At 50.5% G+C, this 14,232-nt stretch overlaps 2 protein-coding genes across 2 annotated transcripts; both read left to right on the top strand.

Moving 5' to 3' along the window:
* Positions 1-4,148: 4,148 nt before the first annotated feature.
* KRP23_13612 (uncharacterized protein) lies at positions 4,149-4,586 on the top strand (the record flags this gene model as incomplete). Its single annotated transcript, XM_067884343.1, has 1 exon — positions 4,149-4,586. The coding sequence occupies one exon, from the start codon at positions 4,149-4,151 to the stop codon at positions 4,584-4,586; it is 438 nt and encodes a 145-aa protein (XP_067738370.1).
* A 2,373-nt stretch (positions 4,587-6,959) lies between these two features.
* On the top strand, positions 6,960-7,505 carry KRP23_13611 (uncharacterized protein; the record flags this gene model as incomplete). The annotated part of the gene is made up of 1 exon (XM_067884342.1): positions 6,960-7,505. One exon carries the CDS (start codon positions 6,960-6,962, stop codon positions 7,503-7,505), a length of 546 nt encoding a protein of 181 aa, XP_067738369.1.
* Positions 7,506-14,232: the final 6,727 nt, after the last annotated feature.

Below are 14,232 nucleotides of genomic sequence, written 5' to 3'. Positions count from 1 at the left end.
GGCCACGTACAAGTTCCACTAGAGCCGGTAAAGGCATCCGCGTCCGGCGGACAAATTCAGAGAGTGTACGTTGCAGAGGCGTGTTGAGTAGAAACTCTATCCCGCTTGACGATTGTCCGGATGCAGGATACGACGACGTTGGAAGTCGCAGCCCAACCTCCCCCAGAGCCTTGTTCAGTGTTAGACGCCGAAGTGCTTCGAATCCTGAAGCGTGACGGACTGCGTTTTCGGTTACCCGAGTAGCCCTTGCACTAGTTCATACGTCACGCGCTGTGCGCGGTGCGTGTGCGACAAAGTCAGTGCGTATATACATGTCATCAGACCTTGAGTCCGTTTCGACTGTCCCCGGCTGTGTAGCAATCTCAGATGCAGGAGGAGTCCTAGACTGTATAACCATATCAGGTGCATAATATATCCTAGGCTGTATGGCCATCGCAGGAGTAGGACCGTATGGTCATCTTTGTTACTGATGCTGCCCTAGGCTATATGGCCATCTCAGGTACATTTGGCTGTATAGCCGTCCGGGTAGCCCTAGACTGTGTGGCCATCATAGGTACGATTGACTGTGTAGCCTCTTGGCGCTCAGTGGTCAATAACGTCTCAGACTGCCGTGGTAATGGTCCGAGCGCAATTTCTCCAATCGAATTTACTCCGCACCGGGAGCATGAAATGGAGCATAATTTGTGCTTCAGATTCGGGCTTTCATAGGGTGGAGTACATGAAAACCGCGTTTCGCCCCGCGACGAGTGCGAAAGTCCCACCACTCACCCCTCTTGCCTCCCGGCACGACAGCTGCGCAGGCAGCGCTGGAATGCATACTTGACTCACTTAGTAAACGTGGGATAATTTCACATATGTTATCTTCCTTATCCACGTCTTGATTCCGAAGTGGCGGAGAGTCGTCGCCACCTCGGCCGCTTCAGTGCCATCCGTTGCGACGCCCATGCTTCTGTTCTTCGTCCCAGCCTCTGCGGCGGGCGTACGTGTCTTGAGCCCACTCCTTCAAGCGGAGAGGAATGTCGGCGGACGACCGACCGTGGATGCGCTTAGGGTGACCCCGTGGATCCCGTCGAATGTCGTCATACGCACGTCAGCTGGTGGCCGCTGTCTGAAAAGTGGCTGACGGGCTGAAGTCGCTCGCGAAGTTGCTGCTGGACGATCCATCCTCCAGCGCTTCTTGCTCATTCTCCTCACGGAAGTGGAGGATCATCAGGCCACGGGCGCCCAGTCGACCGGAGAAGAGAGCCATCAGCATCACCGGGGTCGCCTTGAACCCCACGCACTCCGCCTCACATAAATCTAGCACAAATAACATGGGAGAGATGGGCTTAACTTCAGTCGGACTTAAGCCCTTGAACATGCGAGTCGCAGCCTGCACGTGCACTTGCGAGGATGATAGTCGCCCTTGGCCTTCTTCGCTTGTTCCGGGAAACTGGCGCTTGTCAGTTGACGGACGCTGTCGGCTGGAAGCTTGCCTTCATCGTTCGATTCGGTGAGCACAGCTAGCAACTGACGCACGCCTGCGACTTGGACCCTCAGGCTTTCGAGCTCCTGGCATAAACGCTCTTGGACACTTGACGAGGATGCAGCCGGAGATTCCTCGACACGAGCTCAAGCTTAAGGTCGTGCTTCGCTGAGAAGTTTAGGCTCGAACGACGTCATGAAGTCCGCGAGGTCGAACCCCGTGGGCTGTGGTGGCGTCATCTTGGTCGCCGAATCCGTCCGCTACGTCGTGCTCGGACGTGAGCTCTCCACACCGGTCGTCGAACGATCTTCGCTCGTCGTCGGCACTTCGGGTTGAGGCGCGCGCGCGGGGGGGGCGCCTTGCGCTTCGCCACTCGCTTGGACGCACGGATCGGAGGGGACTCAGTCGTCGAGCAAACCGGAGTCGTCGTCGACGTAGCGCCGTCAGCTGTAACGTCGACGACCTCTACCGTGGTTGCCGCGGCAGCCGCTGGTCTGCTGGAGCCGGGTTCGTCGTGGGAGGCCCAGCCTCGGTAGTGGCGCCGCCGAGGGTATTGTCAGGTTCTTAGTCGGTCATGGCGTCGTGCAGTGTTGTGGACATAGGAACGTTCCCTTAAAACTAGCTTGGCTTTCGTGTCTTGGTCGAAAGCTGAACTGGGGAGATCGCTGCGGCTCGCAGTGGGTGGCTCGCGCATAATGTGTGCACCACACCATTGTCGTATCCATTTGTGTACAACACCATTTCCATTTGTGCCTCCAGGAAATGAGCCATACTCCATGGATTTTCCATGAATAAATGACGGATAAATTACCACCCTGGTAACCCTACTAATACTTTAGTTCCAGCTCAGTTGATTCCAGAGGAATAGTTCGGGATCATCTCGTTTGTTGCGAGTTTTCTAATATTATAGAACTCCGACCGTGTAGCAAGGTTCAAGACGTTGGTGTTCCCAACCAAACAGCATTTGAGAGCATCATTCCAGAAAAACGCTAGGCAGACTGTGACTAAACGTGAATAGACTCAGCGTCGAAGCGCTAAATCGGTTGGAATGTTCAGTCTGACAGGCCAGTCAGCAGGTAAGCGTTGTTAATGCTGTTCTCGGTCGTGCTGCAGTACTTGCAGGTCTTCTGTAGAATCCATTGATGCCGGAGGAGCCGGCAAAATATTGCGGCATGATCCTTGCGTGTTGTGGGTATTGCTGAACACCCGAGGAATGTCTTCGACGCATCCATCTCTTGAAGGCGTCAGCCAAAGATTGTACATCTCATCATGAGCGCAAATGTAATTTAATTTGTGAAATGTCATTATTATCCACAACTTTTGTGGATAATAATGACATTTCACAAAATTGAGACAACGTCAAACAGTTTTTAACTCATCAACCAAAGTACGAATCGTGATTTAGGTGGGCGGAGGGCCGTCTTGTGCTCATTTTGAGTCATTGTCTGCTGATGAATGTTCGATATAGGTGAAGTGACATATATCGAAAAATGAAGGAAGCAGGCGACGTCTTTGAGAGGGCGGCCAAATTGGAGAGTGATGAGGTTGCCGCCATCGCAGTTCGGGCAGTTGAGAGCTTTGCTACCCTACTCTGCATATTTACTAGAATGTTATAATAATTATAATCCTAGCCAAAACGTAAGTAACTGCTAAGTATCGGTTACATGACATCTTTTGAAAAACGTATCTCCATTTTCAAGACCCCAAAATGGCGCTACCTTTTGGTGGCGGGTGGCGGCAATATGCCTTCAATTTTTGTGAAACGTATATTATGGGAAAGATCTTGTTAACAGCTATCGAAATCGACTAGATTTATTGCGCTTGTCTGACTTTTGCCGAGCCAACGCACGGGCGACATCGGTACTTGCGAAGTAAATCGGACTTTCATAAAGTGGAGCGGAGACACCCATAAAACGTACCCGATACCTAATATTATCATCCAACCAGAAGGTGACACTTCATTTCATGGACGAGAGCCTCTGCTCTCACTCATTCAAGAATAAGCTGGAGCGAAAGGAAGCTGAGGACGAGAGCGACGCTCAGGTCACACAGGCAACACCAAGACTGCCAAGACCGACACCTTCACTCGACGACAGCTGATCGCACCCAGCTGATGTCACCGCTCTTGCGCGCCTTCGTAGCTTAATGGGAAAGCTCCGCTCGCGGAGATAGATGTTCAATTCCTCTCGAAGGCAGATGATGTGTGGCAGCAGCTGGGGCGAGAGACACGAGTGATAGGCTTATGCGATCGGGGGAGAAGATGAGGTGCGGCCACGAACTTTGCTAATCCAGTAATTGCATGTGTGTGTGCGTATGTGTGTGCTTGTACTGATTTACGGCGAATTCAGCCACAGTAAGGTCAGCGGCAAAGGCAGCGCCCACATGATTGCAGCAGCAGAGGCCATGATCGCGGAAGAGAGCAGCTTGCACAGGAGAGAGCTGCTGCATATTGGCGGTAGGTCTGCGGTGAAAGGAAAGCGATCAATCCCCGTTGTGCTATGCAAGCGGCATTACCTCTTTCTGAGAGTCTGACGTGCCGTGTATTCATTAAGAATGGACATGCATACGGATCAGGTCGTAACAAGGTTCCTCCTTCACCAACGTTTGTGTTCAATGTAGCAGAAGGGTATCCCGTGCTGAGAGCTAAGGTCGAGAATCACTTTGAGAGCGCGCTACCAGGGCAATGGAGCCCGAGTTGATAATCTACTACAAGCCGACTAACAACGCGTATCAGAAGGACTATCAGGTGCTATGCAACGACAGTAGCACGATGCAAGTCCAGCTCGACACGGCGTGGCGCAAGGCAAGACTGCGCAGCCGAGGACAGGCAGGTTTCGAACTGGAACTCTACGTCTACGAACCCAAGCCTGCTGATCAAGCGACATCGCTTCGAAGGGCAACTGCTGCGCGCGTTCAAGAGCAGATGCCACGGGTGGCAGACGTCCTGTGCGAGCAAGGACTCGCTGCGGGCCCAGAATCTCAGACCTACATGGCCGTCACGCAGGCAAGGCTTCCAGAAGGAACTCCTCTCTTTGAGCCCGACAACACCACTTTCCGGCATCTGCTGCACGTGGACGCCCAGCAGGCTGCGAAGAATCCCAAAGTATGGCGCAGCAGCTAGCGGACGCAGAGTACCACCTCGTTCGCGTCAAGATCCAGGAGGTTCCCGTCGCGATGCAAGTGAACGTGAGTGACCTCAGAGTTGCGCTTGGTCTTCCCAACTACACTTTGCGCCCCCCATTCCGTGCTCCCACGAACGTAGCCACACCATCTCCTGCCGTCGGCATGGAAGACACGGATCATCTAGATACTTAAGAACTGAACGTCAGCTAAGAGGATCACTTCGTATCTATATTTTTTAATTGACAAATCGTTTGGCTTGTAACCACAGTGTCTGTACAAATTCTCTCCTATCTCTTCTTTCTGGCGAGTGCACGCGTACATGGCAACGCGAACCACTGCAAACGGGTCTTCACGAAACGCCATGTTTGCGTGGCGTCGAATCCAGCGCTTGAGTAGTGAGAACCCGACCTCAATTGGATTGAGGTCGGGCGAGTAGGGAGGTAGAAAAAACAGCAATGCTCCTGTTTCATGAATCATCTCCTGGTGTTCCTTGTACATGTGGATCTTGGCGTTGTTCAGCACCACAATCGATCGAGGCAGCGGCCACGGGTTGAGAAACGGGAGAATTTTAGTCTTGAAAACCTCATGAAAACTAGCACGCGTAAAGGTCCACTCCACGTTGCCTCACGCTAAAAAAGCCTTGAACGTCCATCGCAGCCAGAATTGATACCCTCTTGCCGCGACTGAAAGGGAGGGTTACATGGGCAGGGATGTTTCTGGCAGACCAGCCATACCGACGCAGCACAGATCTACAAAGAAACAGTATAGACAACAATTTGAATTAGATCTGCAGTGACATCGTTAAAATTGTCAAACTTACCTCCCATCCTTTGAAGTCTCGTCGATGAAGACGAGCTGGTCAGGCCCACTGTAAAATGGAGCGAGTCGGCCAACGTACTCTCGTCTTTCGCGCGGCACGCTCTCTCTTGCACGCTTAGTGAGCACTTTTCGCGTTAGTTTCAAGTCGAAACGTAGAGCGCGGCATATCGTCGAGTCCGAAACGCATATCGAGTCCTTGTATCGCGCACGTAGCTCGTGGCGAAGTTCCTCGAAGTAGAAGCACGGATGTTCCTTGACATAGTGCCTCACAAAGGCACATGCGTCACGAGGCCGCCGTGACGTCTTCGCACGGACCTCAGCCTTAAGCACATTACCTGTTGTGCGGAACTGTTTGTGCCATCGATTTAGACTACGTTCAGAGAAGCCTAGCACGCTAGCTACAGTGGCAGTGTCAATCGAGTAGACGTAGATGAGCACGATGCCTTTCCAACGCATGTCAGTTGAGTAGGTCATCTTAAACTTTAGCTTTTGACGAAATCTCTGAATGCCGGGTGAGTTCCAGCCATTCAGACATTGTGCTGTTCAAAGCCAGTTTTTTGGTGGGATAAAAATCCGATATCGGACTGCACACTCGACCATACTGATTGGCTAATTTAATCCAAACTGATCTCAACTTGTCGATTTTTGACAACATCTCGGTAGGTTACGCATAGCCCCTGCAACGAGAAAACAGTTTTTAAAACCCGATCCGCCAAAAGGCCTGAAAGGCACAATACCTTTTAGGAATGTAAAGGATACCCACATTTTAAAATGTCGGTTATGTATGAAAATTGGATGGCCAACTATAAGGTCAATTATCTCGATAACTCTAAATGGTGGATAAGTAACACTTTGTTCGCCGTGGTCTCAAATCAATCATGGATATCTTTAAATTCCATCTACGATAGTCACATAAGCTTCAAGAACCTCTTGGCGCAACGAGACGAAGGAATTGGCCGGCCAGGACAAGCCACGGCAACAGCTTTCAATCTGTCGTAGCTCAGTTATCTCATATAACCTATCCGTATCGCGAGCCGTGACAACAAGATTGCAGCGCACGGATACGGATTACTACAACCTGAGTGTTTAAAACAAGACTCAAATGGACAACATCCATAACATGAAAGTAAAACTATTCATCGGGTTTTACGGGTTTCATGCCGTGTTGGAACCATTGACAACTCCGATTGTATTTGCAACACACGGGTGTGTATTTGAAACTGAAATGACTTTACTGTACGATTGAATCACGGCGGTGATTTCTCCAAGTTGCTGACGCACATAAGCTAGTCCAGATAGAGGTGATACTCCGGTTCGTACTGCGAAATATACCTTTTGTCCATCGAGTCACGTACGAAGGCCTTACACCCATCTTGTTAAGGATTCGAGCCACTTCCCAACTTGCCGGCTGGCGAGCGAGACTCTCCCCCCCCCCCCCCCCCCCCCCCCCCCCCCCCCCCCCCCCCCCCCCCCCCCCCCCCCCCCCCCCCCCCCCCCCCCCCGGTATACAATCTTTCAGATAAAACTGGAAGGACGCAAGCACGGAGACGACATGACCAAGGAACGGGGGAGCATGGAGTCGATCGTGGTAGACGGCTCAGGCAAGCGATTAGAAGCGCAGGGCATCGGGGATAATGCGATGGGTGTCAAAAGCGGACTGAAGCAAGTCGACAACAATTATGGCGGACAAGCCGAAGGTAAAACGGCGTCGACACGGCAGAAGCAAAAAGCTGCCACAGAGATCCAGTGGACTACGGTGGGAAAAGCTGACAAGAGCTCAGCGGCTAGGGAGAAGAAGACAGCTGTCCCGACCAAGCAGAGCGCAAGAAAACTGTCGCCGCAGCGGAAACGACAGTCCGATTACTCAGCAGATAAACAGCGGAAGAACAATGGACGCAACTGGAGAGGAGCAGATCAGGGAGATGGAGAAGTAGTTTTCAAGCAGCTGCGGTCCTACCTACTCAACGACGCACCGGCAGAATATGTATTCCATCTGGTGCAACGACTCAATGAATTGGCCAGAACGCGAAGATTTCAAAAGTACGAAGACGAGGAAAGCGGTATCATCCAAGAGCCAAGGACAAGCAGCGGAGAGTGAAGTAGAATGGCAGGATGACATCACGTTGCAGCAGCGCGCTAAATACAAGGGCATAATCAGCTTCTGGGAGAATGGGAACGAGGAGCACGCCGGAAGAATGCAACTTCTGTTGAAGCAGTGGGTCGTGAAGGAAGGGCTGGACCAAGAGGAGATAGAGGAGCGCATCCACTGTTTCACGTTCACGAGCAACAAGCACGAGGCAAAGAGACAACAACAAACGCCATCGACGGGGGACTATCTAAGTGCAGTAACGCAACAAGGAGGCAGGGCGACAGAAGCGGACCTCACGGAGGAGCAACAGTGCCTACTCAAATTGTGTATGAAACCAGTAGCAGAAATAACGAAGCTCAGAGAACGGACAGAAGATGAAGATCGGGCGCTGTTGATGATTCGCAATCAGGAACTGGAAGTGCCTTTCCCACCTCGTTTTCTTGTGCAGTCTATGACGCCAATGGAACTAGCAACTTTCACGGGCATGTTCATTGCTCTGGAATATCCGCTGTATGCGCAATTGGTGCCAGGTCAGCGTTTTGGGGGGAAATTATCAAGAGGAGCGCTGTTAGCACAGATCACGGTAGGAGCAGAGGCGCCGCCTAAGCAACAACAGGAAATTGATGAATTCAAAGCAGCACTATCCAGAATTGAGCTCGACAGTGACACAAGAGTTATCACAGTCACCTTCAAGGGCAAGAATGCTGCGAAAAGGTGGATCGGGTGGAGATTACCACTAGCAATGAGATTGCTGCAACTAGTTGACTATGAAAGCCAAAGAGTGGAGGCTAGGACGACTTTTGAACTTGTGAAATTGGACTACTATAATTTCACAGTCTCACTTAGGAAGGGGGCAATGACATCCAAGGATCTGTTATGGGTGTTAGGCAAAAAGATGGGTTTGCAGGTGCAAACTTTGGCTCACACGGAAATTGGAGACACAGGAATAAATGACAAGCAGTGGATTGTGAAGATACGTGCGAAAGCGTGCCCACCGAAGTTGAAAGACACGGGCTATATCATTCATGAAGAGGCAGAGTTGGTGGTGCATCATCAGGACGTTCATGTAAACTGGCCGTGCAAAGCATGCAGATCACCGGAGCATCCGACCAAATATTGCAAAGTGGAGGAAGCAACTATGGAGAACACCGTTCGCCTACACACATTCAGAGTGATAGGTGCGCAGCCGTCCAAAACTGGAAAGAGTTCCAGAACGTACCAGCCACGAGCTTTACCGACAACGATGGAGCAGCTAAGGCGCATGCTTAAAGGACTAGACGGGAAAGTGGAACAAGATCTAACGAATATGAAGGAGCAGCAGGTGCCCACACGGGGACAAAGGAAGGAGGCCCAACACCAACCTACGTCGGTGCTAGCAGAGGGACCAACGCTACCGCGGGAATGGGAACAATTACACAGCATTAAGAATGAGGAAGCAGCAGCTCACAACACGCAAAATGATAACAAAAACAAAGTGCACAGTGATACGAAACAGATAGCGGAGGAGGATGACGGCAACACTGGTAACAAATACTTAAAATACAAAAACGCGCAAGTTGACCCAGAAGCTGACTCACCATCAACTGACGAACAACATATTGGAGATATCGAGATGGTGGAGGAGGTGCATGAAGCGGGCGGGGGAACCTACGAAGAAACAACTAAGAACAGGACCGCAGTCTCGACAAGGAGTATATCGCCACGGGGAAGGACCACAGAGAGGAGGATTCTAACAGCGAACAGGTTGGGATCCAACGTAAAGAAAGTTGGGACATCAGATGAACCCCCTCGCGAGGAAGGAAACAACATCGAGGAGCGGGATAATTCTTCAGAGCCTTCACCGGGGGGAAAGAATAAGACCGCCAATGTACCAGTGAAATTGCGATCCACCTCACCAAAGAGGCACCCGCCAGCCGAATGGGAATTGGCAACAGGGACGGAGGAAATCCAAACTATGCAGAAATTGATGAAGACGTGCACAACAGAAGAGAAGGCGAGATCACGGTCGCCGACTCGCACCAGCACAAGACAGTCGCGTAAAGAGGGGCGCCGAGCTATGCAGCAGTTCATGCATCACTACTACAAAGCGCCAAGTGGCGACAAACTCGACGGCGTATCGGGGAATATTATGGAGAAGGAAGCAGCAATCGATAGTGCGTCGATGAGTGACGCAAATGCGGACCACGAAATGACACAGGTGGACACTGCCGAAGATAATGAAGACTTGGAAAGCTGTGTCTACATGGGATCACTGCCGCCAATGGATCATGGCTTCACAATCGAAACCTGGATGGGGGTGCTAGGCGGAACCATAACGGATGTAGAAGCTAATGGACACTGTGGCTGGTATGCGTCATACGCAGCCCTTAGCAATGTTTCAACTGGGCTAGTGCCACCGAGCTCAACCATCGTAAAGCAAGTCAATGAACTCAAGAAGCAGGTGATCAATGGAATGATAGCCAATCTGGTTGACGAGGCACAGCTGAGACCAGAAGAATTAGCTGTTGAGTTGGAGGCAAGTGGAAATGAGGACGTATTGGACAGCAGTCTGGAAATTCAAATACGTGCTATCGCAGCCCACTATGTAGATCAGCGCAAGAAATCTGTGCGGACAGAAGTCTCCAAGGAGTTTTGGGTGAGGCCGACACATCTTCAAGCCATGGCGATGCATGCTCGAGAGACAGTATACGTCCTGGATATGGATCCGCAGGGAATGGCGCGGCTACAGGCCTATGCATACAAGAATGAAACCATGCCTAACGGCGGGCCCATTGAAACGGGAACAACGGAAGCCCTGGACTCCGGCAAGGCTATCGGGATGCTGCAGGATATGGTTGGGGAGGGCATTTTGCCTACGGTAATGGTGCTCAGATGGAATAAAAGTGGAAACCACTTTCAAGCTGTTACATATGATGCGGAACGATACCAATGCTATAGCGACAATATGGAGGAAATGCTAGCCAAAAAAACATGATTTTGGCGAAGCACGGAAGAGCGGAACTGGATCGAGTACCGTACGACCAACATAAGACAGCGAAAGCTGCCACGAAAGAGTTAAAGGCAATTTCACGAGCCACCAGTGCAACCAAAAAGGAAGAGGATGTGACAACAACCGATGAGGGGGATGTGCAGACACACGAAGCGCAATTGAATTCGAAATCGCCCCGACATATTGCAAAGGCAGAAGATCGACTGGATAACACGATAACTTTGGATGAAGACAGTGCATGCATCAACGACGTACAATCATCAAAGAAGGTCAGACCTGGCGTATCATCACAAGAGAATCTCCCAGGACAAGTAGAACACCAGAATATAACAGACCAACATCAGGAACAGGTCAGTGTGTCGGACAACAGCCACAACGCATCCGGATACAGCGATGAGGAAGGCAAACTTCCAGACAATGCTGATGTTCGGGTCAGACTTCCGCCCAGTGATGATAGAGCACGACAATAGGCGAAATGCAGGGAGAACGGCAGGAAGAAGAGAAAACGGTGGGAGTACGGATGCACAACCAACTATGCACCAATACTACACTACGATTCCACAACAGCAACATAGCGAAAATACAGCAAAGGCTTTCAGGAAGCATGGGAGAGTTTTAAGAAGACAACACAGGATACTGCGAAGACGAAATCGCAATTCGCGGCCTTCACAGCACAAATTGGATAGGGCCATAGGATTAGCGACTTACAACATACGGGGAATGGCGACTCACATCAAGCAAGTTGCCACGAGACTACAAAGCCTCAAAGAACAGGGAGCAAGCGGTAAACAGATTTGATTTTGTTTTTACAAGAAACACATTTGAGGGAAGAAGAAAACACGACAGCTGCGCAACAGTATGCAGCAATGTGGGGATACAAGCACACGGCGGCGTATAAGTACTCGCTGTGGTCGTCCGGGGCCGATAGAAGGGCTGGGGTAGCCATACTTGTCAATCCTTACGGAGCGGTCAAGGAAGTCAAAGAATGGGGTACAGAGTACTGGAACGAGCACCTCATGATGGCAGTGGGGATCATTGGAGGGAAGTCATTCCTTTTCCTAAACATATATGCACCATCGGCTGGGCCGGCAAGGATCGCATTTTTCAACAATTTACGAAGGATACCTTTCCCGATTGGTATATCGATGATATGGGGAGGAGACTACAACTGTGTGCTCGACGTGAACATAGACAGAATTGGAAACTGCAACAGAGATGACATGGGAGCAAGAGCGCTTGAACAGGTCATTCAGCTGAATGGCCTAGAAGATGCAGGAAATTACACGATTCCACAAAACAATTACAGTGAGCGGAGGAAATATGCTGACACGTATCACACGCACAAGCAACCAGCGGCAGATGGAATGATCGGGTCATCACGAATAGACCGATGGTATATCACCGCTGTGGATCGCAAAATGTTGCGGGGAATACAAGTAGTGGAGTCCTTCTGCCAAGCGGACCACAGAGGGGTAATATTAGAGCTCCACTCACCCAGAGGAATAGTCAGGATCAGACGGAGGCCAAAACTCTACCCACCGCCGCCGTACGCTGAAACGGTCACCAAGAGTTTGATCGAGTATAAGTTAAGAGAGCTGGCGGCATCAATACAGAGTGGAGGTGAAGAAAGCAGTGTGGTCAAGTGGGATCAATTCAAGCGCGAGCTAACAGGAGAAATGACGCAGCTAAAAAAAGAGGCGAGGCGCAGAACAACAAGAGGCTTCAGGCAACGAATAAGACGAATCAAGATCAAATTGGGGAAGTGTGGATATACGCAACCGGAGCACCAGCTGCATAGACAACAATTACTGGATGAATTGGCCAACGTGCAAGGGGAAAGAGGTGCTTCAAGACGTCGCTGTCTAGTTGCCAGCAATGCTTGGAGTTCCAAAAGAACGACGAAGCAATTTTATCGACGAATATGCACGAAGTACGGAGATAATACAATCCCGCATTTGCAGTCAACAATAGCAGGCTCCACTTTGCATGCACAACAAAAAAGCGGATATTCTCGCCGAAAGCTGGGAACCGATTCTCAATGGTGCGGCGGAGGTCGATCAAACGAGAGAAAATTACATCAACAGAGTACAGGACAGATGGGAGAAAGTGGATCTCGTGGAATTGGATGAACCGATAACAGCAGAGGAAGTGAGTATGTCTATAGCAAAATGCAAGCGCGGAAAAGCATGCGGCCCAGACTCACTGAGCAACGACTGGTACTTAGACAATCAAGACGAGTTGATACCAGTTTTACTCACAATCTTTAACAGTGCCATGGAGGAAGGAGTCACACCGAAATCTTTCGTAGAGGCCTTCATTTTCAGTATCAGTAAAGGGGGTGATGCAAGCAACCCGCTGAACTACAGGCCTATAGCTCTGTTGAATTCAGACTATAAGATTTTCACGAGAATTTTAGCGTGGCGGCTGAGGAAACGTATTGCGAGCATAGTACATAGCACATAATTCGGTTTTATTCCCGGCAGGACAATCCATGAGGCGATCGATTTGTTTGAAGCAGCTAAGCACGCATGCCAACATGGGGAAGAGCTGACAGAAGCACAAGTATTGATGCTGGATTTCGCCAAGGCTTATGATTCCTTAGACAGGGAATTTCTTTATGCTGTACTAAAAGCTAAAGGCTTCCCAGAAAAATTCTGTAGGATCGTGGAGGCCATTCACACAAACACCACAGTAAGGTTTCTGGCAAACGGCGAGTTATCGAGGGAGGTCGGAGTAACAAGCGGAATCCGCCAGGGGTGTCCGTTGGCACCGCTACTCTTTATCATTGCAGTGGACCTACTTTACGACGAAGTGGAGATGGACCCTTGTTTGCAAGGAATACCTTTAACGAGCAGCAAGTTGGTACATCAATTAAGGGTAGCTGGGTATGCCGATGACACGGCAATTTATATTGCAAACAAAGCAATGCAGAGAGCTGCAATAAATGCCGTTGGCCGCTTCTCGCAAGTTTCGGGACTGATGCTGAATGTGCGCAAATCAGTAGCGATTCGGTTAGGATCGGAGAAGGATTTCCACTACGATGAAGACGACGAGGCTGCAGCAGTGGAGACACAACAGGTGGTTACGGAAGTAGACACAGCACGGTACCTGGGGCATTTCGCAGGAACAGGTAACACAGTATCCGAAGCATGGGATCGTGCATTCCGTGCAATTACAGTAAGGTTAGCGCTGACACAGGAGAAAACAAATACAGCACAGCAGCGCGCAACAATCGCAGCAGCAATTATAGTGCCCAAGCTGCTATATGTTGCGAGGCACGCTTGGCCGCCGAGTTACGTGATCAAGCAGGCAGATCAACGGATAAGAAATTTTGTATGGAAGTCATCTTTTGCTAGACCAGACTCCACAATTGCAGGATGGATCAAGAAAGACTTGGCGGAACGATCAGCAAAACGGGGAGGTCTTGGTTTGCCAAATATTGAAGCTGAATTAGTAGCGATGAGCGCGACAACAGTGGCGACATGGGCAATGACGGATAACACATTGATGCAGATTACTGGCGATCTACTGCAACAGCGAGGAGGAGAGTGGAAGGGTCATATATCACAGCAAGTGAAAGAGCCCACCACTGAACCTGGGGATGATCTCTGGAGTACTGGGAGGCCATGGGTGCAATGGGCGATGACAAATGGAGTGAAGCACGAAAACAAAGAGGATGAGGAAGGGCGCGGTATACGGATGCAGCTGAGAGCTGCGAGCGGGGTTACTTTCCGGTGGGAAGCAGAG

The sequence above is a fragment of the Phytophthora ramorum genome, assembly GCF_020800215.1.
Source record: "Phytophthora ramorum isolate Pr-102 chromosome Unknown Phyram_PR-102_s0018, whole genome shotgun sequence".
Lineage (NCBI taxonomy): Eukaryota > Oomycota > Peronosporomycetes > Peronosporales > Peronosporaceae > Phytophthora > Phytophthora ramorum.
The sequence above is the reverse complement of the archived record's forward strand: the minus strand, read 5'-3'. Positions and strand labels throughout refer to the sequence as shown.